The 26,437-nt window shown below is 45.2% G+C and overlaps 1 protein-coding gene across 1 annotated transcript in view; it reads right to left on the minus strand.

The window, feature by feature from the left end:
* LOC147672912 (uncharacterized) overlaps window positions 1–25,882 on the minus strand; it is a 46,822-nt gene extending 20,940 nt beyond the window's left edge. The window contains exon 1 of the mRNA XM_086947926.1: window positions 25,075–25,882. Within this exon, the coding sequence (XP_086804052.1) occupies window positions 25,075–25,855 (781 nt within the window). The 5' untranslated portion in view covers window positions 25,856–25,882. The remainder of the gene's footprint in view (window positions 1–25,074) is intronic.
* Between the last annotated feature and the right edge of the window lie 555 nt (window positions 25,883–26,437).

Raw genomic sequence — 26,437 nt, forward strand, 5'->3', positions numbered from 1 at the left:
CCGCAACAACAACACCATGTGCAAGTACACGCCCAAGTACATGTGGAAGGAGAGGCAGCAAAAGGAGATGCGCAAGCAAAGGTGCATGGACGTTCACAAGTGCCCACAATAGTTGTTCCTCCCGAAGTAGGGGCACATTTGGAAATCGACAATGAAGCTGAGGTATCATTGGAAGCCACTCCTCCTGATGATCATTCATTGTCTTCCACATCCCTAGCAAGGAAAAGATCAAGGGGGGTGTCTACATCTTCTTCAAGCCCACCTCGTTCTGGTGCAAGTGATCTGTCTTGGGAACCACGACAACTGCGGTCTGACAGTGAGGCAGAGGCACACCATGATCTGCCACCGGTACCTAAGCGTAAAAGGAAGGTCGTCCAAAAACTCAAACCTATGGAGTGTGATGAGGCTCAACAAGAAGTGACAGATACTGCTGGTGATGAAGCCTCTCACGATGACGACGAGGCAGTCATCACAAAGGTCACTGCAGCCCCACCGGGCATGCAGCAAAGAGACATTTTGACCCTATCCCGAGAAGCTGCTGAGCGTGATGATGATGTCGGCGAGGAGGCAATGGAAATGGAATCATTAGATTTGGAGTTAAGTAGTACACCAAAACCTACCGCTTCCATATTTCTTCCTCGCAAGAAGGTACCCACCTCGTCCTCGACCTCAATTCGTGGTGGTGAAAGTGCAAAACGTACTGAAGTTCGGCAATCCACATCCTCCACTTCATCTGTCATTAGCAGCAGGACCACCACCACCAGTATCGCCGCCTCCTCCGGCCCCCGAAGACATTTCAAGTCTCCAGTTTGGGACTTCTTTAGTGTTTGCCCAAAAAAGGAAAACGTAGCCATTTGTAGCCTTTGTAAGCTTCGATATAGTCGTGGTAAGCTTGGTTCTAACTATGGTACCGGAGGCCAGAGAGGTCATCTTGAGAGAAGGCACCCTGTCGAATGGTTTCCGCACCTAGAGGCGGTCAAGAAAGCCGGAATTGCACGTAATGAAAACGTTGATTTGTCATCTGCTGATGACGAGGAGGTAGAAGAAGACGATTCAAACACTTCACTTACACCCAGTTCCCATGTCAGCAGCACACCCCATGGGAGCCACACTAAGAGTGTGGGAGAGAGTGAGACATCAATGCGGAAAAGTTCATCAGCGAGCGTAACTGGGTCGAAGAGATCATCATCATCCCGTAAATCATTGGTCCAGGGCAACATTAAAAAGATGTTGTTTACAGAAGCGCAATATGAACGCAACCACCCAATGACCCGTCTGTATAACACTAAGCTGGCTAAAATGCTAGCTCTGGACCTTCTCCCTTTTTCTTTTGTAGAAGGGGTTGGTTTTCTAGAATTAGTGACAGTGCTCTGCCCTAAATGGAAGGTTCCTAGCCGGTTCTATTTTGCCCGAGTTGCGGTTCCAGCACTACATGAAGATGTTCTGAAGTTGATTGGGGCAGCTTTGGAGAAGAGTGCTGTTCACACTATACATCTGACAACAGACATGTGGACCAGTGGCGCAGGCGCTGATTACATGTGCATCACTGCACACTGGGTCTCTTTTTCAGGGGCTAAAGCAAAGCTAAACTCAGGTGTTGACACTAACATTGTTTTTAAAGGTGCTCGGAAACATGCAACACTAGCCATGTTTGGTTTGGAGAAACGTCACACAGCAGAAAACATTTTGGATGTCTTTAACACAAAGGTCCTTAACTGTCTGTCCCCACTAAAACGCAAGGTTGGTTATGTTTCCACAGACAATGGCTCCAATATAGTTAAGGCCATGAGGGACGGTTACTATTTCAGAGTGCCGTGTTTGGCGCACTGTATAAACCTGGTTGTCCAAAAATTCTTGGGTAATAAACGCAGTGCAGCGTACAGTGTATTGGACAACTGCCGAAAAATTTGCAAGCATTTCAGGCATTCTTTTAAGGCCCGCAAGCAGCTGAGGAGCATGCTATATCAAAGTCAAATGCCAGTGAAAGCACTCATCCAGGAGGTGGTAACACGTTGGAACTCAACCTTCTACATGCTTGAGCGTCTGTATGAGCAGTATACGCAACTCGATCAATTTTTCTTGAAAGAGGGTATAGAGGAGCTGAGGATGGGTGGGCCGCAATGGAACATAGTTGAAAGCCTAACACGCATGCTTCGTCCTTTTGAGGTCTTCACACGTGCAGTCAGCAAGGAGGACTCTAATTTGGGAAAAGCTATCCCATTGTTGTACATGCTGGAGGACCAACTGAAGGAGGTGTGTTCTGTGTTTCGAAAAGATGACAAAAAGAAAGACTCTTTGCTTCTGGCTGAGACATTATTAGAGCTCCTACAAGGTGATGAACGTCTTCAAAAGATCCACTCAGAACAGCATTACATTTGTGCTACTATTCTGGATCCACGCTACAAAAAGGCGCTGGCAGGCAGAGCATTCTTTCCTTTTGCTGATGAAGATGTTACAAAGTACAAACGTTGGCTAGCCTTGTCAGCCAAGAAGTTTGAAACAGAACGGCTGGAAATTGAAGGAAATGGCAGTACATCAGCAGGCCATCCCCAGTCAAAACAATCCACTTCTGCACCTGTGGCTGTGGCACAAGTGACCTCTCAGCCGTTAAAGACACCGGCAACCGCATCATCTGCACGAAAGGCAGCAGAAACATTGGAGGCTGAAGAGGATTGGCTAGCTCTGCGTGGGTTTGGTTCTCAAAAGGCCAGAGGCACAGCAAGAGCTACGCAAAGTGGAGGAACCTTGGAGGAGGACCTTGAGTCGATGGTGAAGGACTATCTGAATGACTCCACAGAGGTCTATGTTAATTCTGACCCATTGGCGTATTGGCATGGGAAAAAAGAATTGTGGCCACAGCTCACCAACCTGGCTTTAAACTACTTGTCTTGCCCACTCGCAAGTGTGTCTTCTGAACGGGTTTTCAGTGCGGCTGGTGGGATTGTAACTCCCAAACGGAGCCGCCTCTCGCCCAAAAATGTGGAGAGGTTAACAATGATCAAGATGAATCAGCACCTCATACCACCAGATATAAGAGTACGAGAGAGCGTGCCGGATGAAGAGGAGGTGGCCAGCACCATAGATGAGGGAATTTCTACTCTGTCAGGTGGCACTGACCTCACCCGGGCTGAATTCGCAGAGTATGATGACGAAGCCTTATTCTTATTCCTGGACCGTGATTCCGACTTCGAGCCCTGAAAATGAGACAACGAATCAATAACTTTCTTTTTCATCCTTATTCACTTTTATTCCTGTGTGTCTGTCTTTCTTTGTTGTGCACAGTTAATATAATTCAAACTTTAATCAGATAATCACAAAGACAAGCCCATCAGCAGAACTGTCTTCACTTGTTTGCTAATTTATTTGAAGGTGCCGCAGTCTGCATTCCTCAGGTTCACAAGTTCAGAAGAACATGCTCCTCTATCCTCCTCCTCCAGACTCCTATTTCCATCAAAGCAGAGGGCTGGTTTACGCCCAATGAAGAAAGACTCAGCACTTGTGGGGGTGTTGTTCTACCTCTTTGCAGGTGAGTTGACGGGTCTGGGGCCATTGCTGGGAAGCACTAAAAGTGGTTTGTGCCAAATCCGAGGCGGAAATTTTTTTGTGTTTTTGATGACTTGCTTGCCTTTGAGGTGCTCTTAGGGGGGGTTCCGTCTGTTTGTGGGTGAGTTTCATGGTCTGAGAGCATTGCTGGGACACTCTAATCTTGATTGCATTTGCTTTTCAGGAAATCCGTCGTGCCAACCCCGACTTATGGCCCAGCTACGCAGCGCGTTTGGACCGAAGGCCCAGAAATATTGCAAGTATGAGAGTTTGCTTTTGGCCTGTTTGGGGGTGTTATACTTCTTGGCGGGTGGGTTGCCGGGTCTTGGGGCATTCCTGGGAAGGTCTAATACCGGGTAGAAGTGGTTGGGACTAAATCCAGGCCGATTTTTTTTTTGGGCTATTTCTGACATTTTGCTCTATGTAGCGTTTTCGGGGGCCTGTTTGGGGGGCTTCCTGGTGTTTGCGGGTGAGTTTCGTGGTCTGGGAGCACTGCTGGGACACTCTAATCTTGATTGCATTTGCTTTTCAGGAAATCCGTCGTGCCAACCCCGACTTATGGCCCAGCTACGCAGCGCGTTTGGACCGAAGGCCCAGAAATATTGCAAGTATGAGAGTTTGCTTTTGGCCTGTTTGGGGGTGTTATACTTCTTGGCGGGTGGGTTGCCGGGTCTTGGGGCATTCCTGGGAAGGTCTAATACCGGGTAGAAGTGGTTGGGACTAAATCCAGGCCGATTTTTTTTTGGGCTATTTCTGACATTTTGCTCTATGTAGCGTTTTCGGGGGCCTGTTTGGGGGGCTTCCTGGTGTTTCTGGGTGAGTTTCGTGGTCTGGGAGCACTGCTGGGACACTCTAATCTTGATTGCATTTGCTTTTCAGGAAATCCGTCGTGCCAACCCCGACTTATGGCCCAGCTACGCAGCGCGTTTGGACCGAAGGCCCAGAAATATTGCAAGTATGAGATTTTGCTTTTGGCCTGTTTGGGGGTGTTATGCTTCTTGGCGGGTGGGTTGCCGGGTCTTGGGGCATTCCTGGGAAGGTCTAATACCGGGTAGAAGTGGTTGGGACAAAATCCAGGCCGATTTTTTTTGGGCTATTTCAGACATTTTGCTCTATGTAGCGTTTTCGGGGGCCTGTTTGGGGGGCTTCCTGGTGTTTGCGGGTGAGTTTCGTGGTCTGGGAGCACTGCTGGGACACTCTAATCTTGATTGCATTTGCTTTTCAGGAAATCCGTCGTGCCAACCCCGACTTATGGCCTAGCTACGCAGCGCGTTTGGACCGAAGGCCCAGAAATATTGCAAGTATGAGATTTTGCTTTTGGCCTGTTTGGGGGTGTTATGCTTCTTGGCGGGTGGGTTGCCGGGTCTTGGGGCATTCCTGGGAAGGTCTAATACCGGGTAGAAGTGGTTGGGACAAAATCCAGGCCGATTTTTTTTGGGCTATTTCAGACATTTTGCTCTATGTAGCGTTTTCGGGGGCCTGTTTGGGGGGCTTCCTGGTGTTTGCGGGTGAGTTTCGTGGTCTGGGAGCACTGCTGGGACACTCTAATCTTGATTGCATTTGCTTTTCAGGAAATCCGTCGTGCCAACCCCGACTTATGGCCTAGCTACGCAGCGCGTTTGGACCGAAGGCCCAGAAATATTGCAAGTATGAGATTTTGCTTTTGGCCTGTTTGGGGGTGTTATGCTTCTTGGCGGGTGGGTTGCCGGGTCTTGGGGCATTCCTGGGAAGGTCTAATACCGGGTAGAAGTGGTTGGGACAAAATCCAGGCCGATTTTTTTTTGGGCTATTTCTGACATTTTGCTCTATGTAGCGTTTTCGGGGGCCTGTTTGGGGGGCTTCCTGGTGTTTGCGGGTGAGTTTCGTGGTGTGGGAGCACTGCTGGCTATATATACTTTACTTTGCAAGAGGTTTGAAGCAAATCCATGGTGGCTGAGGGGACTTAGGGCCTAGCTGCAGAGCGCGCGCGGAGTGATTTGGGAAATTTGTGAAAAAGTGACTAAGTCCCCATTTTTGTACTTTTGCTCTTTGGCTGTTTGGGGGTCTTCTACTCGTTTTCTCCTGGGTTGACGGCTCTGGGGCCATTGCTGGGAAGCTCTAATACCGGATAAAAGTGTTTTGGACCAAATCCCAGGCGGAATTTTTTTTGTGTTTTTGATGACTTGCTTGCCTTTGAGGTGCTCTTAGGGGGGGTTCCGTCTGTTTGCGGGTGAGTTTCGTGGTCTGGGAGCACTGCTGGGACACTCTAATCTTGATTGCATTTGCTTTTCAGGAAATCCGTCGTGCCAACCCCGACTTATGGCCTAGCTACGCAGCGCGTTTGGACCGAAGGCCCAGAAATATTGCAAGTATGAGATTTTGCTTTTGGCCTGTTTGGGGGTGTTACGCTTCTTGGCGGGTGGGTTGCCGGGTCTTGGGGCATTCCTGGGAAGGTCTAATACCGGGTAGAAGTGGTTGGGACAAAATCCGCGCGGAAAAGCCTTTAGTTTTGGCACTTTTTGTAACTTAGGGTTCGTTAGGGTTAGCCCTAGCAGCAGGATTGCATGTGTATCGGGGTGTTCTAGATTTTTCAAACTGAGTTCTGGGGTCTTAGAGCACTCGTGAGAATGTGTAATTTTGGTTGCAAGTCATTTGAAGAAAATCCATGGTGGGAAAGGGGGGATTTGGCATAGTTAAAGAAAGCCTTTGCCACTATTCTTAACTTAGGGTTCGTTAGGGTTAGCAGTATTTCTATTGCATGTGTTTGAGTGGGGGGGATTTCGAGTCTTGGAGCGATGCTGGCTATGGCTACTTTTGCTTGGTTGCTTGCAAGTGGTTTGAATGCAATCCACGGGGGGTAATGGGTAATTAGGGTACTTCGGCCTACTTTTACTTTCAAAGTAAGTTTTGTCTCCAGTTTTCTGCTAGGCCTCGTTTTTTGGGTGGGAGCACTGCTAGGAAGATCTATTTTTGTTCTAAAACACAGTTTACAGTGCACCTAGCTTGAGGGGCAAGATCCGCTACATTAATTTGCCCATACTTATTTATCCTTCAAAAGGTGACTCAGAGTACGCACTTTCAAAAACATTGTACTGTCTGTCTACTAGGAAAAACAAATTGTGACTTTTTGCACTCCACAGCCTACATACCTTATATTTATTTATCAGTGGTGTTGTAATATTATATCACTTCCTGTTTTTCGTTGCAGAATTACAGGCCGGGTTTCAGTCTCTGCAATGGGGAAAAAAGGATGGAGTCAGGCTTCACAGTAGCGAGCCACAATTCAGCATCAGGCAGGCAGTGGACAGGGTGTCTTCTGGTGACCAACATCGGTGGACGAAGCGTCGGCTGCAATGGAGGAGTGCCGCTAATAGGAGGATTTTTTTTCTGCGGGCAACTTACTTACCACTTCCAACAGGACCACTACAACCACATAGATACAGTATCCCTTGCCTTTTTCTCTGACTGTGACTGCATTTCTTTGCTCTCTCTCGGCTTCTACATTGATCCCTTAACACATCACTTAGTCCACTCCACTATCTGCACCACACATAGTCATTTGTAAGTGCTCCTACGTAATTCGCAAGTCGCAGCACGCCCCAGGCCGTAGAGGACTGGGATGGCCCCAATGATGAAGCATGTCACCAAGGGGCAACCCTGGTGAGTGAGGGGACACCTAGAAAAAAAGCAATTTCTCCTTTTCTATCTACTATACCTTCTGTCAGGTTACGCAGCCCCTAAGCGCCTACCGTACTATGAAACTACATTTCCCATGAGTAGGCGGGAGACTTGCAGACTATTTAGTGAGACTATATGAGAGTACCCTTGTATGTTAGGACATCACTTCACTGATGCCTGTCTTGTCTTCTCTTACAGGTATCCTTTCCCTGCTGACCCTACCTTTACCCATCCCACATTTTTTATTTTAGTTTGTTATTTTTCTCCCTCGCCTAATGCCTCGAACACCCTGTGTTTACACTTCTGGGTGTTGGTGACATTTGGAGGTGGAACCATATTTGCATCGACTGGATCACGGGGAGTAAACGTGACACCTTCCAGACCAACCCCATTGAGTGTTGTTGTGAATGGATTTATAGTGACCAGCAAGGCTCTCGGGTATCTGGCTACAGAGACCTTATGTTGAATATAGTTATCAATAATTCCACACAGGCCCTGTACTGTCGCATTCTTTCTTTCCACAGTTGTCGATGATATATTCTTACTCTGCTTGACAAAGAACCATTGCTAATGTGAAAGAACTTCAACCGAATTAGTAGTTATACTTTACCATTTGTTAGGCTACAATGTGGCACTGCTCTACTGTACTTCTGTCACCTGCTATATTCTCAGTTGTACCGTTGAATTGCTCAGGAGGACAAACCAGATTTCATTTTCTTTTTTTTCATAGGCATGCAACTGCCACTGTGTCACACCACTAGTACCACCGCTATGAGGAAATTTTATCCGACCAAGATTGCCAACGTTATTCGGTGTTTCCCGTGGAGCCAGCCCTGGGCCTAGCCCTACTTTCAAACACAAATTACAGGTAAGATAAGCGTTTGGGGGTATAATGGAGTATTAGTACGAGAGACGAGAGACTGAAGGTAGTACTACTAAAGTCCTAGGACTCTTGGATTCACTTCACTTAGTCTGTGAGAGGCACTTAGTGTTGAAAACATTTGGGCATTTACACTTAAAGGAAGAAAATGGAACTAAACTTTCAGGAAAACAGTCAACGTTAAACCCCCACCCACCAGGCAAGCAGTAAAAAACAGGTATGCTCAGATAAAGTTTGAAAAAGTATATTTATATCCCTAACAAAATAATCTCCCGCAAGACCCTCCCTAACCCCAACGATTGTCCTTCAAAAGTCCCCAAAAACCCAACTCCCAATTCCCACCCCCCAAAAGTCTCTAAAAAAGGGGCAAGGGACACTATGGGTGGATGCTGTTAACTTTTTGGGCCAGGGCATCATGCTCCTCGCGGAGCAAGGCGAGCTCCTGCTGAAGGCGGGACACCATCAGGGTAGTGCGGCGCAGGCGTGCCTTCACTGCCTTGCAGGTGCAAGGCCTGTGAGAAGCAGCTGTTGGCCTTGCTGCTCGGCGGTGGCGTTTGCCTTTGGCAGCCCGGCTCAGTCTCGGTGGACCACTGTGCTGGGTGGCAGCCGGTGGGGCCACGGAGGCCGATGCGGACGACGTTGTCGTTGTTGTCGACCGCACACTTTCCTCGTCCTCCAGGGCCACCAGCCGCCGATATTCCGCAACAGTGGCCTCGATTCTCCGTTGCCGGGCCGCTCTAGCCAGCTCCTTCCTCCTTGTTCGTTTGGAAGGAGAACCTATATGAAGAAAGAAAGACATAGTCTGTAACCAATGCTCTTTAAGATTAACTCAATCATTCAGCAGAAATGTGTGCTGCAGTACAACTAGCAACTTGCAAGCGCATTACATAACTATTGAGGCCAGTATCTATCTAACCTCACACTTCTTCATCCTTGCTCTAACATTAGTGGGAGTTTAAGGAACAAATTCTATGAGCACTGTGGACTTCCATTGGAGTCGACTATGAAAGTACACCAGTCTTATTCTTCTTCTTATCTCTTGTTTTGGAAAATTGGTACGTTATTTTCTGCAAGCCGGCATAATGCCAGCGCGGTAAACTTGCACCCGAGAAAAAGAGACGCACGCCATGAGGAGTGACCTAGACTTGCGTTGCCGTTGCGTTACTGTACCCGTCCAGTACATGCAGGTGGTGAATCTCTTACTTTTCTATTACGGGTGGCACTGAGAATACTCTGTTACAACTCAAGGGCTACTGCTTAATTAATTTAACTTTCACCCTACAGTGGAAATGAGTACTAGAAATGGAAAATTGAAGAAGATAAATAATCTGATTATCTATCACTTCACATGGGATGTTTTTGCTTATATATGGGATGACTTTAGGTGCTTTGGTTTTTATTGAGTGACAGGCAGTGATACATCCACACATGAATGACTGAGTACTACTAAACTTATTAAGAGAGGTAGGGAGTGGCCACCATAATAACCGGATCTATGCAGTGCTTGCAATACAAACTACTGCTACTATTTATGGTAGTATTTGGACAAAATTAAAAGTTCTTTTCCTTGCCTTTCCTACACTGGAACGGACGTGCGGGTGCAGTGTTACATGCTCTTCAAAGTTACACTTAGTTCATCCACTGACCATCTACTCTCTCTAGATCATGGGTACTCACAAACTTTCTCTCAGGGGCTACATTTACAGTGTAGTTTGGGGCCGAGGGCCGCACTGGTGGGGGCGGAGTCAGAGGGGGCGGGGCTAAAGCAAAACGATAACTTGTGACCATGAGGTTGCACACAGGTCCCTGCAGCAGATGCCCTCATCCACTGAGCCACCAGACCCAGCATTTACATACATCTCTCTCCCTCCTGCTGTCCCTCCTGCCCTCCCTCCATCTCTCTCTCCCTCCTGCCCTCCCTCTCCCTCCCCCTCTGTCATCTCACTGTGTGTGTGTCTATCTGTGTCAGCCTTCAGCCCGGGTTGAGACCGCTTCCTCAACGCGCACACACAGACAACAACACCAAAGTACTTAACAGGTCTTTAAAAGACCATTAACATATTATTGAGGCTTTGTTTGTTTTAGCGCCCCTGCTTCTCCACCCTGACAATCACTGCTTGCCCGGCCCCACAGAGCAGAGGCTTTGTTCTATTTCACCTCTTTGTGGCCTTGCATCTCCACTCTGCTCTGTGGGGGCCGGGGGAGCAGTGATTGTCAGAGTGGAGATGCAGGGGCGCTAACAGGTGAAATACAAAAAAGCCTCTGCTCTGTGGGGGCCGGGGGAGCAGTGATTGTCTGCAAGGTCTGCGCACCGCCAAGGAAGGCTTGCCGGGCCACCACCGGCCCGCGGGCCGTACTATGAGTACCCCTGCTCTAGATACACATATGCTATCTAAGAGTCAGATAGTAGCATGATCCAGGTATATGGACACATACAGTTTCTGTGTCACCCACCCAGGCTGTTGTCCTTCCACCCATCATTGCTTCATCATTCACCCAGCCATGCATCTCATATTCTTGCCTTCCCAGCTAGTCTTCAATCTCAATAAGTAAGGAATATATAAGAGCTTACCTCTGGCCGCCACCACCGTCTCAACTCTCACAGCCGCCGCCGCCGCCTCCTCCCCTGATAAACTGCCCTCCGCCTCCGTGTCGAGCACCACCACCACACTGGCCCCGCCACCAGATGTTCCACCTACAAAGTACATTTAAGAATCTTAGAATAAAGCACTCACTAGTCACTAGTATTTGGTCTAGGAATGAAGACATGTGAAAACAATGTAATTTGTGACTGTCTACGTTAAAGTTAAAAAAAATGTCCCTTTTTCCAGGGAAGGTTGTCTTGCTGCACTTTTTGGCACAACTGATGAAGGCTGATTTTTTAACACGCACCATTTTTCTCCACACAGACAGAAGATGGACTTCTAACAACAAGATCAAGTTGAAACCAGGTGAGAGCTCGGCTCGACCACAAGAAATGTCTTCAATTAATCGTCAGCACTAACCACTTTTCCATTATCAGTTAAACGTTTAGTTTTATTATGACTTCATTTTAATAAATGTGTTTACTTTTAATAAAGCTTTTAAACTTAAATACAATCTGTGTTTTTGGGTCCTCCAGACTAGAGTGACTGAGCGAAAGGTTTTGCAATTTTTGCAAGCATGAGTCCAGATAGAACACTTCAAAAGACATTATGGACAATCCCAGAGAACTGCACTAAGTTGATAGAGCTATTGCTGACTAGAATCATGGGAGTTTCGCCAACCGTGCAATCTTAGTTAGCTACACAGACAGACTAATAAGAATAATCTAGTAATACCACAGGGAGTCATAGTAGAGGCAGGATAAGAATTTAGATACAGTCTACAAGAAGAGCAACGACAATTTTGAAAAAATTCAAATGAGGAACGCTAGGAAAAATAGGTACTAGTCTAAAATGAAAACTTACTGGGGCCAGCAGAGGAGCCCTCGCCTGCCCGATCCTGGCCCTGTTGAACAGCATCCACCGCCTGCTGCTCCTGTGTCCTCCTCTCGCCCCTGGGGGGAGCTGACGTACAACATGAAAGAAAGAACAGAAAACATGGATGATTGTTGCTTGTCAATGTCAACCAAATCAAACATTTCAAAAGAACAATAACAAAATATTTCCGCGAAATTATATTGATTATGGTTACTTTTTATTTATTTGCGGACCTGTGACTTCGAAAGTCACGTAACTCACTAAACAAAGTACTGAAACGTTCACCTAGGACTGGCAGGCAGCAGTCCGCAGGCAAGACGCAAAGTGACAGACAAACTCCATTGTGATTTTCAGTCAGATCAGTGACAACACTAACAGTTGCCTGCTACATTACCAGTCATTTAAATAGTCAAACTATCAATCCACCGCCACTATTTTTCTTATTGTCAGGGTTACAAAGGAAGGGGCAGATTTAAGCCCTTGCGGCTCTTTTGCGCCGTTCTTGCGTGACTTTTGTGACGCAGCAGCTAAACAAAAAAGGGCGCCATGGTGCGGCGTATAATATTATAACAACGTGACGCATTTGGGAGATGCATCCCGTTATAAAGCCCTGCGCCATCAGGGGGCGTTCCGGCGCAAGGGAGGGCATTCCTGCGCTGGAACACATCCTAATAGTGGCTGAGGGAAATCTACAAAATATCAATCAGTCACCTTTAGGACAATGATGCGTCACACAAACCCTGCACCTGCTTGAAGCAGACGTACGGCTTGACCCAGCATTGGGGAGATAGGGTACCCCAGAGCATTGATGGAGCTGCGCCATCGTTGCGACGCAACTCCAGCAGTAAAGCTTCGGTGACGTTTTGGGCCCATGGGGCGCCGCATTGCAAATACGGCGCACCATGTTTGGTGGTGGTAGCGGGCCGCACAATTAATGGCGCATCCCTGCTACTTTGCAGGGATGCGACGGTAATTGCAATTCTGCCCCTTAGGGGCATACTTACTTACGCGTTCTGGCGCATCTCCAGAGATGCGCCAGATCAAATGCGTCACGCAAAACTACCCTTGCGACACGGCAGATGTGCCTCATTTACAATGCGGCGCGCCCTGGCGCAAGGGTAGGCACTTGCGTGACGCATCTCGTCACGTAAGAGCGGCGCATCGCTGGAGTCACGTCGCCAACGCAATGCAACTCCAGTAATGCTCAGGGCCACCCAATACTTTACATGCTGTGTCAGTCCTTTCGCCTGCTTCGAGCAGACATAAGGAATTGAATTGACGTAGCAGCGTCGCAGAAGTGCCTGCGTTAAATCTTGTAGATTTCACGCAGGCAATTTTGCGAGGCGCACAGCCGCTGGACCGCCCACCCTGCGTACTAGGAACGCACCCATTGTGGTGCAGGCCCATGGCTTTATAACGTGACGCATCTCCCTAGATGCGTCATGCTGTAAATGACTTGCAGGGATGCGGCACGTTTACGCCGCTGTTGCGTCACGCAAGGCAGCGTAAACGTGGCGCAAGGGGCTTGTAAATGTAATCTGCCCCCTAGTGTCTAGCATTACGCAGTTCTGTTAAGTACACTCATACATAATAGTTACTCAGGCCAATGAGACCACGAAATAGAAAACAAATAAGCATAGTAGCAACCCCACTGAGAAGGAGAGCAGTGCACCTGAAATGCACAGAAGATTTTGAAATATAATTTAACTACAATGTAATCGTCATCAGCGGCATTATTGGCTTGCTCCATGTAAAAAACAAATATTTGCAATACAACAACACAGAGCAGGAGAAAACATCATAGTAGTGAGTGATTAAATGCCAATGGCTACTACTACTCACCAAGCCCGGGGATCTCCAAGCCGAGCTGGTCCAGCAGGTCGCGCTCGCGGTCCAGGAGGTCCGTCCAGCGATGGGTGACCTGGCTGTAGGTGCGCTGGACCCCGTAGAGGTGGGATATGGCCCAGCACACCTTCTCCCACCGCTTCCGGCGCTCCCGCATGTTGTACCCGCCGGCCGCGATCCTGCCGCCTCCCGCGATGGTCCTGGGCAGGCGGCGCTGGACGAAGTAGACCAGCGCGCCCACTTCCTCCGGGCTGAATATCTCCCGGCGCGTCACCTGCTCCCCCCTCGATCTCACGCCTGCTGTCCTGCCACTGGGTCCAGCACTACTCCCCGCCGCCGCTGCGGCCCTCAAGTGCCTGGGCAGCTTCACGGCGCCTGGCTTGACCATGGTCTGGGCAGGTAAGGTAGGAAGAAGTAGAAAATTAAGAAGGAATAGGATAGGGAAGAAGAAAAGAAAAGAGTTTACAAAAGTAGTTTAAAAGTAAAGAAAAATAGCAGAAAAGACAAAAATATACAGCTAGGAAAAGAGAGGGATAGATAAGAAGCAAAATCGTAAAAAAAAAACTGAAAACAAGCAAAGGATGGGAAAGATATCAAGAGGATTAAACACCATGCCCAGACACAGGAAATGAATGAAAAACAAGATGGCCGGCGCCCGTTTCCGAGCGCGAAAGTCAGTTCGCGCGAGATTTTCCTCGCGATCTCGTGCGAACCTCTAGATTTCCCGCGCGATCTCGTGCGAACCTCTACTCGCAATGCGCTTACTGCGCGAGATTATACATAGCGGGCGGAAACGGAAATACGTCACGCAAACAAAATGGCCGCGCCCGTACTCGACCTTGGGGTAAATTCGCGTGTTGCGCTGCAAGCGGCTCGCGAATACTGCAAAAAAACTCGCGAAACAACAAGCCGCAAAAAAATAAAATGCTCATTCGCACGAATTGGCGGCTTCCGCGGTCGGTTTCGCACGACGCCGCGCCCCGCGAATAGCGCGAAAAAAACCGCAAAACGATTTCAGCAAAAGCAAAAGCAATGAGCAGGTGCAAAAGGTCAACCTCATGATTTGTAACGATTCTTTGTACTGCTTCCTGAGGGGGCCCTCCAGAATTCGGTTGCCTGCTTGCAACTATTGTGTGACCCTGCTCTGACCTTAACTGTATGCCACAAAGGTCCTGATTTACAGCTAAAGGAGCAGACAAGCAGGTGCCAGGCTGGAACTTTAAATTCTTTCAGTGACACATTAATTAGCCCCTAATTCATTATTGTCATTTGGGGCAGGGCAGGTGTTGTTAATAAACTAACCCCAAATTAATTCATGTCAGTTCAAGCAGGGCAGGTGGGCTTGCTTTTCCCCCCCATCTTCTACAGTGATGATGAACCAGAGGGTGGCATTGATTTAACAGAGGGTGGCATGGGTGGGCCAGAGGGTGGCATGAGTAGTCAGAGAGTGGCAGTGATGAAAGAAGAGTGTCCCAAACAGGCTGGACAAGTAGAAACAACAAGTTCGCGAAACTTGCGACCCGACAGGTAAGTTCGCAATTTGCGACATTGTACAAAACCCTCGCGAACTCGCAGAAACCCGCGCAAACACAAAAAAAAAAAAAAATCCGCAAATTCGCGGGAATTCGCGGATTTTGCGGATTGCGAATCCGCAAATCCGCAAAATTCGCGAACGCGAGATCCGCAAAATTCGCTCATGCTTACTAGAAGCTAGACTGAGACAACGGGAGGCAATGCTCATCCTTAAATTCAACACCACAACAAAAGGATTAAATGAAATGTCGGAATTGTACCATTTGTAGAGCAATAAGACACTGACTACAAATCCCAGAATCCTTAGACACCTGGATGACGCGTGTTTAAAAGGTCCCAGTCATGACCACTCAGCACGGCGCCCAATTCAATTGCCAAACGAAGGACACGGACAAAGACGGCGGATGGTAAGAGCATACTGGAAACACGTACCCATGTCTAACAGAGCACGGCAACTAGGACGGCATTATGTAATCTTACTCACACTGTTTCAGTGATCTATTGATAGATGGACCCTTAACTGCTGGCTCCGCGTCCAACTTCTGATTGACATCAGACTCGAAAAACGTAAATCTCCGGCGGAGACTACAAAATACGTTTCAGTAAGTTGAACAACGCCCTTCTTCTCGCCCTTTTCAGCCATTCCGTTCTTTGATCTAGTCATTCATGGCGCACCTCTTCCTCTCCACAGTTTTCTTCAAAGACTTCATCAAGCAACTCTGACAGGTACTACTAGTGTGTGTGCCAGGCCGTATGTATTGTTGAGTTTCCCTCTGGTGTGCAGACAGTTGACTGAGTGTTTTTTCTATTTCTATTTTATGTTTTACAGATCCATGTCTGTTTCTGGTCCTGAGGAGAATCCCAAGAAATAATGGGATTCGAAACGCGTCGACCCCTCTAGATAGAATAACCTTTTAATTTCTCCCCATGGTGACCTTGTGTCATCTGGTTGATTGAGACTCATCTAGGTTGTGCATACATTGCACTCAAATTGATTCGACCGAGCATTCACTCTTTTGGATTGTATGTTTTCATGTGTAATATAACTTCTCTGATTTCTTCTGCTGGTTTAAATTGCATATAGTAGATAAGACCCTTTTCCCTTGTACATAACCCCACAAGATTCCCTCACTTGTCTTAGTGTTTCCTTGTAGAATGATTGTTAGTATGAATGGTGAGCTTGCGAATTTTGAGAGAACAGTAGTGGATATTCGTTGTGTTTTGTAAATATCCCCGCATCACCCACACTCCATTCCCATTTGAGAGTATATTTATTGTATTTTTTGGTCTAATTGTCGTTGATGTTATTTGATCTTTCTTTGATGTATATATAAATTTTGAAAAAGCTTTCTGAAAAATTTAAAAATAATCACGAATTTTTGGAAGTAGAAAATAAAATTTCTTTTCATATACATTAGGTGTGGACTGAATGATTGATCAAAGAAGCTGAGAAAGGATCACTCAGCTCCTCTTATCTTTGATAAAATAACAAGAGCAGTACTGGCAGTTGTTTTGTTTTCATACTAATTCAGGCGTAGCCTTACTGCGCTTAAGCCGAACCCTTATTTGTTTCAAGGTGAGTGAGAATCCAACATGAAACGTGTGTTCTAGACCCGAATTCAACTTTTGTGCTAAGCTATGTGGGATAACATTTGAAAAATGTTTGTGACTACTCTTTCTGCACAATACTCCACTTATTTCAGGCAAATGTTCTCCAAGGATTTTGGAGGGCCCAGTTAACTAGCCATTAGCCATTCTCCTGCCCATATCATGTGGCTTTGTTAGATCAGCGCCAAAGATTATTTATTAGCATTTCAAACGATTTATTATTTAGATCATCTAAAAATATGGCAAAGGTTTCTGATCTGGCGCTACCTATTGGTATATTTCCCATACTGTACACTTTACACATTAACACACAGGTCAAGACTTGAGAACCAGTCTTTACATAGTCAATCTAAGAATGTAATCCAAAATGAGCATACTGCAGTGATAGGAACTGGCCCCAACCCTCTTCCATGTGTCTTTGATACAGTAATACACAATCTTAACCACTATCTCTTGGAGGGTAAAAGGCCAGGACAGTATACTTCACTGTGTGACACAAGTGCATTGCGTTTACAAAGTGTGCTAAACATATTTGCAATCTATGGGTAGGAGAAAGCGCTAAATGTTAAGCAGTCTAAATGTCAAATAATGGTGTTTCCTAAGAGTTCTTAAAGATACGTTGGTAACATGTTAGTAGTCATAGCCAAGACTTACATATACTGGCTCCTATTTTCTGACAGTAGATTACGTTTGACAACAATTTAAGCATTAATTCAGACAATATTCTTTACAACCACTGTTTTATGGTTTACAATGCTAAAGGAACTTCTGTCGATATAGTTGGTTTCCCAAACAGCAATGAATGAATCAGGTGATTTGTTTGTAAGATCCTTTGTGAAGAAAACTCTTCAAGGTGTGGAAAATACCCATTCAGAGGCAATTGCTTGTAACTGTTTACTTATTTGTGGCTTGATGTAGTTCTTTCAGTTGAGCAGAACAACTGGCTTGATGTGGTTCTTTCAGTTGAGCAGAACAACATCTGGCTATCACTTTTGTAGATATAAAGAGTTCATGATGGCTAAGCATGTGCTAAGATGGCTTTGCTTGTTTGGGTGCTGCACATGAGCATGACAGACAACATTGTTTTGAACCCCTCAATTTTCTTCAGTATATTTAAGTCAATGATTAAGCAATCTGTATTTGTTGAATTTGAAATTATAATTGCAAGATACTATTTGTTAAAGCTGACGTTGTTTAATGTAAAATAAGTAAACTCCGGATGAAGATGCCTATTTTTGATTGATCACAGCCATTTTGTTGGACTGATACTGCTGTTTATTTTCTTATTACACTGCACACTGGCACTCTGTTAACTAGGCCCCAGTGCATATGCTGGGGCCCCAAACATATTGCTCCTATTTCCTGTGCTCCAAATTGGCGTATTTAACTTACCTATGGGTCCCTAATATATGTCACGAACCGATCCAGGGCATATAAATTAAATGACACTAGTGGACTACAGAACACATTATGCTACCACAGGAGTTCCCGTACCGAACATGATGCCGACCTACCCCTGTACCCTGGAAGTACTGTTTAACTGCAATTTTGCCCTATCGCAATAACTCCTTTTGATAGGCCTAAAACCTACCTTTTAAGTATTAATAAGTCACCCCTTAGTAGGCCTCAATGCCCAATAAGGCAGGGCGCATGGTTTTCACAAGTAGGATAGGTAAATGTTTAATGTAAAACATGCTTTTTCAGTTGCAGGGCCCCAAAAGCTGTTTTCACTGGTGCAGGATTAGCTGTTCCATAGGCAAGCATGGCGATGTAATATTAAACTTAAATAGAGGTATCTCTGCCTATAAACTGGATGCAAAAGTAATTCTTTGACTTTGAAAAATATTTATAACATGCACAATTCTTTAGAAAAGTTGGATTTGTACTAACTATTTTTCAAAAGGTTTTTTTAAAAGTCACTTGTTACCTGCCTACAAGTCCACACCTGACTACAGGCCAGTGGTAGGCATAAATGTGGCACCCCTGGGCACCCTCTTCAGTACACTTTCGGATGGGTGAAAGACAGAAGAAGGACTCCACCTGTTTTTGAGATCTCTGAGGAGACTTGAAAGGCTGGATTTGCTCCGACTTGTACCCAGGAAAATGAATGGACTCCAATGGCCAGTAGGCTGACCGCCTGGTAAGCTACAGGGACACAACAGAATTCTAGAAGCCGTTTTAATGAAAAGCCAGGCTGTCAGGTTCTAACTGGACCTGCCTTTGTCCGAGTTGGTGGCTTTTGCTTGAGTGAGTCTTGAATTTGGTCACTACATAAAAACGTCTTGCATATCCATGACATACTGAGGGAGGACAATAACAATATATTTTTCTTGACTGAAACCTGGAGTTCAGATAACTCTACGCCAGATGTAGCATTGACTGTCCTAGCCGTCTCCTCAATGCTGCACCTTGACAGAGTGGGGATAAAAGGTGGTGGGATTGCTATTAATCATAGAACCTTGATTATCTGTACGACCTTTGATACTAAAGAACTTCTTGGAGCAGAATCCATTGGCTTTTGTATATGACTCTCCACAGATTTTGGGAGCTGGATCTGAGTGAGCGCTCAGGTACATATGGAAGAAGAAGGTTAGAGAGCTGCTTGGATATCTGCCCATAGAGGGACTTGTGGGCCAGGCACATAACCTTGAATTGAATTCTGCGGCTAACTGGCAGCCAGTGGAGTTCACAAATTGCTTTGGAGGTAGGATGTTGTTTGGGGAGGTTAAGCAAAACTCTAGCCGCAGCATTCTGAATTGACTGGAGTCTGTTAAGTTGTTTTTTTCCCGCGCCTATGTACAGGGCATTGCAATAATCTACCCTGGACATAATCAGTGCTCCCACTACCATTTTCCTCAGGGCGAATGGGATTTAGGGCAAGATTTTACGGAGGACCTTCAGTGTGAAGAAGCAAGCTGAAGTGACCTGGCTGATTTGGGCGGTACAGGTAAGGTCCTTGTCCATTATGAATCCTTGGTTTCTAACCTTGTTGGCCGGAACAGGGCAGGTGTCTGCCTCTGGGGGCCACCAAAGATCATTCCAGATGGAGGGTTTTTGGCCGAATTCGATCACCTTCGTCTTTTCTGTGTTGAACTTGAGGAAGTGATCGTTCATCCACTTCTTTACGTCTAACAGACAGTTCTTAAAACTGGTGGCGGAAGCTTCCACCGTCTGCGCAAGTGAGACTGCCAGTTGGGTGTCGTTAGCGTAGGACACTAGGTGCAGGCCATGGGATTTTATCAGTGCAGCCAGAGGGGTAATGTAGAGATTAAAAAGGGTAGGTGATAGGGCCGATCCCTGAGGGACTCCACAGGGTAGAAGGAACTTGTCAGACTGGAGGCCATCCCAGTGAATTTGGTGGGTGCGTGCCTGTAGGAAGGACTTGAGTAGGTTTAGGCTGTGTGTGAGATACCTAACACCTTTAGTCTGTTTATAAGGACGGTATCAAACGCCGCTGTTAGATCCAAAAGGATCAAAGCGGCTCTGCCTCCCTTATCCATGGTCTGACGTATGTTCTCCGAGGATATTATCAGAGCTGTCTCGGTTGAATGACAGGCCCTAAAGCCGTGTTGTGTAGGATCTAGTAGATGGATGTCCTCAAGGTGTTTGGTTAGCTGCTGATACATTGCACTTTCCAGAATTTTGGCGGGAAGGGGTAAGCACGATATTGGGCGGTAGTGTTTTGCTTCATTGGGGTCTAGTGTCTCCTTTTTAAGGATGGGCCTGATACAGGCCTTTTTCCAACTGCTAGGGAACTGCCCGGAGGTGATTGCGGTGTTAAGGAGTGGGGTAAGTGCTTGACTAATAGTGTCAGGAACCAGGTGAAGTACTTAAGGGGGACATGGGTCTAGTGGGGAGCCAGATTTAGTGTGAAGGAGCAGTGTGGCGACCTGGACGTCGCTGAGCAGGGAAAAGTTGTGGAATTCTGGAGCTGGTGCCTGTCGATCTGTTTTATGGGGGGATTCCTTACAAGTGGGTAGCCGGCTGAGGTCCATGTACATGAGCATGTAGGGGAATTTCTGCCCTCGTTAGACGAATTCCTTTTGAAGTATATGCTATAATATTCTAATTTTTGGTCCTTGGGGACCTTAATATACACCTAGACCCATGCTCTGATGCATATGGTCAACTCCTCCTGAAACATATGTCTTCTTAGTATGTGCAGCAGTTTGTGACCCAACCCACTCATATAACATGTCACACCCTAGACACTATCTTTTCCAACTGCGAAGTTTCGGTACCTGACATAAAATCTTTGACTTTGCCCTCTTCCACTGATTTCTGGACCTTGGCCCCGGTGCTCGTAGGACACATTCCTCTTTATCATGTCAACATTTTGACAGCTTTCCTTCAGATGAGTACAGTCTTGCCTTGAGTCTGCATCCTTCTCATATGAGTTGAGAGTGAGACATGGAGGCCGATATCAGGTCAGTCAATACATTGGCTTGCAGAAGCAATTGATAGCATCACACCCATCAAAACCCAGAAATGCCAATTCCCCTACAAAATGATAGTCAGCCCCTTGGTTTATTGAGGAGCTTTATGGGCTTCAAGAAACTTGTAAGAAACTGGAAAGAAGCTGAAGGCGGCAGTACCTCCTCAATGACAAATTGCACATACAAGAAGACCTTAAATGTTTATCATAGAGACATGTAGAAAGCTCTAGCTGATTTTGTTTACAGCCCAGATAGACTCATCCCACAACTAACCAGGTGAGGTTTTTAAAATTGTTAAAAATGTTACCCATCCAGATGCCCTGCTTCAGTCCCTAACACCTTCTCTTAAACTTTGCACACAACTTTTCAATTTCTTTGACACCAAAATCGAAACTGTTGTGGACTCTTTCGTCCTTACGAATACCGTTCCCATGAGTACTGAAAGCTTCTTAGCTCAGCAGGAGGTTTCATTGCCTCTTGGTGGTCAATTATTGCAGGAATTTGTTTCTGCCTACACTTTAAGAACTTGAAAATCCGGGTTGCCTAATGACTAATACCCTCAACATATCCTGGTCTCCAACTGCACTGCTATTAATGCGCTTCTAAATCAGACAATTTGACTAGCCACAGTGCCTAGTGGCTGGAAACAAGACAAGTTGATTCCACTCTTAAAGAAGCCATCATCTCACAAATCCAATCTTGCCAACTACTACCCTATCTCTCTGCTTATAGTCTTCAGCAAGAGGCGAGGCTTATTTAGAAACAGGTATCTGCCTTTTCAGAGGGAGGAAAATAAGCTACTCCATCCCACCCTGTCTGGGCTTTAGCACTGACACTACTTTGTTGGAGGTGGCAGACATCAACAGGATAGCAGTGGAACTGGATCTATCTGCAGCTTTTGCTACGGTCTCTCACTCCACACTTGTGCAGCCTCTCTGTGCTCAGACTTGACGTAGTTGTGTTCTTTTCTGGCAGATAGATCCCAATCAGTTTGTATGCCCCCTTTTGCATCAGAACCCAAACCATTGGGTTTGGGAGTTCATCAGGGATCTGCTTGAGCCCCATATTATTCAATATGTATATGACCCCCGTGGCAACTCTGGTAGAATCTCTTGGCATACAAATTGTTTCTTACAACGACAATACACAATTGCACCTCACTCTAGACCAAATAACTCCCAATGCATTGAGTAATTTCAAGGCATGTATGGAGGCCTTATTCCAATGGATGCGTGACAGCAGCCTCCAATGTAATTTAAGCAAGACAGAAATCTGGCTCTTTTGGTCTGCCCCACCTGAGACACTGCCCTTTGGCCAATTGATGTCCCCCCACCACCCTAACATCTACGGTAGTGCATAATTTGGGGGTGACATTTGACAACACTGCTTCTTTTGCTCCCCAAGTGGCAGGGTAGTAGGTACTTGCTTTGGCCTGCTAAAAACGCAAAACAAATACCTACATCTTCGACCTCTCCTGCAGCACAAAAATAGTGAGCCATAGTGAGATAGTTTGTCTTTTATAAATGTATTCTTAATTGACTTTTTTTTACCAAAAGAAATACAGATGAAAAAATAGGGGTGATCTATCATGAGGATTGTGTCCTCTCCCCTATTAGTTTAAAAAGAAACTCACATTATTGTTGACAAAATCAGTGAAACATGAGCCTAAGATTAGGAATAAGTAGGGTACAAGCTAAAGAATGAGTTATCTGTACACATAAAATGTGCAAGGGTAGTGAGGTAAGTAGAAACTCTTTTTGGACCCTAGATGTAAGCTGGTTAACCAGGAAGGCAAAACGACTCACTACTGTATCTAATTTATTCATTTAAGTTGGAATTCTTCAACTGCAATGGTGAACGATTAGGATTATCTTTGGCTTACCATTCTTTGGACCCCATGCATCAAACCAAAAACCGGTTAATCTGCCCATATGCAACCAGTATTTTTGCATGTGGGATGCATCATCCCAAATGCAAAAATTGCACCTTAGGGAATCTTTAAAACTGTGATTACTTAAATTATATTTACATTTAAGGAAACACAAATTGCGATTCCTTAAATACAATTCATTAAGCAAAACATTATTGCGATTTCGCTATTAGGAATCGCAACATACCATCAAACTAAAGTGGATGGTAATTTGCGATTGCTTTGAAAAATGCACTAAAGTGCATTTTTTAAAGTCACATTTTACATACACACATGCCCTTGGGGTATGTGTGTGCGCAACATGTAGAAAAAGTGGAATTTCAGGGGTGTAACTGGGTATCCTTTTGGAACCCTTGCACCCTTGAAATTGCATGCGCCATTTGCGAGTACCTATGGAGTACTCAAAAATTGTGCATGTAATTCCAATTGATTCCTATGGGCCTCTTGGCCCATAGGAATGAATGGGATCAATACCTTAATTGCGACTCGCAACTTGCGAGTCGCAATTAAGGAATTTTAAGGAATCACATTTTGTTTTGCGAGTCCTACCTGCATTGCATTTAGCGATTTCTATATAGCGAATCTGTAAATTTCGCTATTTAGTAATCGCATATTGCGGGCTTGATGGCTGTGCCCCATTATCCCCTGCAAATTGGATGCTAAATTACTTTTGCGAGTATTTGAATAGGTAAAATCATGTGTTGTAGCTGGATTTATATGTCTTTATTAAATTATCTCCGCCAATTGAGGGTCTTTGGGACTGTGGGGCTTTTCATTTAATCAGTGCGGGAAAAGAATGTCAAGATCAAAATTGTTGAACTCTGTAATTCATTTTTGTAATGCGTAAATTTTACATTATGGTGTTATTTCTGACTGTGATCCTATTTTAAGCCATCTACACACATATATATATTACATGGCATGTATGTTAAAATACACCAATCTATGCTGAGATGCAATCATGGTTGTCAATAACACATAATTAAAATATTAACCATATTAAAATCTGAACCTCAAATCAATTTAAGGAATCCTACCATAAATCATAATCTGAGCATTATTAATTGCGTCTTCCTGATTGTGTGTTTTTGCAAAGCCATTCTCAGTTCTACTCCCTAGAAATATTTAAATCAGCTATGTTGTTTCAGTGGGTTCACACATGTTGTTGCTAAAGTTCCACGGATTTGGTTTACTGTCAGCAATTACTGTAGAATGATTTAAATGTAAGTAACACAAAGGGGCCATTAGGTAGCCACCGCTGCTCCGGTGAGATTGATCCGCCCTCCATCCATGCCTGATTGACCCTTCCGATAATAGTATGGCTGGGGCGGTCTGTGGCAGACATAAAGACAGTCATCTGCTTTTCCGCCAGTCGACTCGTCAACCTGGCGGAAAAGGGTCACATTATGGTAGTGGTGTCTGCAAGACACCGCCCTCCATATTATGATGCATGCTGAGATTCGCCTTTAGGCATGCAGTGTCTGGTGTTGGGGGCCAGTTGCGGGCCCCCAGGGTGTCGGGGTGCACATAATTGTCATGCACTACATGGTAGGCACCACGTGGTGCCTGCCATGTAGTGCATGGCAATGATGTGTGCACTCTTTATTGCATTGCAGGCCGGTCTGCAGTCAGCAGATCCACCCGCAATGTTATGGAACCAGCATGCACCCCCCAGTGTGTCGGGCGCATCATAATATACATTGTGGAACCGCCAGTCTTTCGCTCCGTTGCGATGGCGGGCGGAGTTTGTCTGGCCGCTATTGTTAAGGAACGCCATAGTTAACCAAAATAGTCCTTATTTTCTTCGTGGTAAAGTTCTTCTTACTCTCAAAATTGCCTGAAATCGATTCTTATGCTTAAGAGTGGTTACCACTAATTTTTATCAACTCATTCTTGTGTTGCTATGCCCTCCCATTACCCCCTAATGTAAATATATAGGCATGTCTATATAAGTAGTTGTTTGCCCCATCTGTTGCTTATTGGTTAGCCTGTGTTTTGTCTTTCAAACAATACCTGGCATGCATCTAACTTGCAAAACTCTACTGGTTACCACCCGAACTATTTGCACAATGTTTCGGTTGCTATATACAGTATTCTGGTCAAAATTCATATCTGGTGCTTAGTAAATAAATAGCAAATAATAAATATCAAAGCAATCCTAATAAACATTATTGAATTTACCTTTTGGTGATCCTCCTGTGTATAAGGGAAATGAAGAGTTTGTAGTTGGTTGTTCCGTTGGCTTTGGAGAAGTTTTGGGATTTACAACAACTGTAGTATTTTCTGTCGATAGACTGTCATCTGTGCTCTGTACTGTTGTTACATTTTCCTGCTTCTTTGTGGTTGGCAATGTACTGCTTTCTGAACTACTAAAATGTGTTGAAGCGAAAAATGTTGTATTAGTGAGAACTGACGGTGTAGTTGAGTTCTCGCTGGATGTTTGTGTAGTGTTAAACTGTATAGTAGTAACAACAGTGTTATTTGTTGTGTTTGTTGTTACAGATTCAGCAGTAGTAAAAACTGTGCCAACATATGAACCATTGTTTGTTATATTTGTAGTTGTGGCATTTGTGTTTGTCAGTGTATGCATAGAAGTTGGAGAAGACGAAAGAAATGACCCTGAAGTCGCTGTTGCCGAAACAGTGTAATTTTCTGTAGAGTTTCCATTTGATGGACCAGTGGTTCCAAGGGAGGCTGGAGCACTTGTGTTCTTTGTGCTGGTGTATGTGGTCGAAGATGGTACAACTGTTGTTGCTGTTCCGTTGTGTGAGGTTGCAGTATAATGCGATTCGTAAGTGGTTATGCTCGTCAATCCAGTTGTATTATTTCCTAAAGTACTACTGGTGGTTAGAATACTTCCTCCACTTGTCACTGGGATTGCTGTGGTAGGGTCACAATGAAGGCTCTTGATGTGTAGAATAAACACCAGCAGAAAGGAATTCACTCTAAATATCGCTCTCATGGTTGTGTTACTTTTTCTTCCTGATTGGAACCTAAAACAGAATAAGAAAATGATAAGCGTATGAAGATCCATATTTATCTACATAGTGCTGGCGTTGTGACAGTCAAAGAGGGACCATGAAGAATCAACAATATTTAAGGTTCATCAAACTTTCAATGAATGTCCCAAAAGTGTCCCATCTGAAAGAAAACAAGTCTCAGAGTGCAATATATAATGATCTAGTCCATGTGTGATAGTGTCGCACTTTAAAAACACCCATTCTTCCACTTCAGTTAAACCTCTCGAAATATGGAAAAACACGCAATGAATAATTAAGAAGAGCAGAATGTTCTTTGTTGGTTTCCCAGTCGCAGTCGCTCATCAAAGTCAGCAGTGCTTCTAAGCATCTTTGGTAGTTGTCTTTGGTTTGTAAAAACCTTTTGCGAGCCAGCTCTCAATTTATTTGACTCACTGTAGAATAGCGTCTAAATCATGTCAGCTGAGTTAAAGGAATTGATCCAAGATAAACATACCTAATTAATCCCAATGTTTATCTAATTTCTTGGCAGAGGGTACATTTCAGCAATACCATCTCATCAAATG

This window comes from Lissotriton vulgaris, unplaced genomic scaffold (assembly GCF_964263255.1).
Source record: "Lissotriton vulgaris unplaced genomic scaffold, aLisVul1.2 SCAFFOLD_405, whole genome shotgun sequence".
Lineage (NCBI taxonomy): Eukaryota > Metazoa > Chordata > Amphibia > Caudata > Salamandridae > Lissotriton > Lissotriton vulgaris.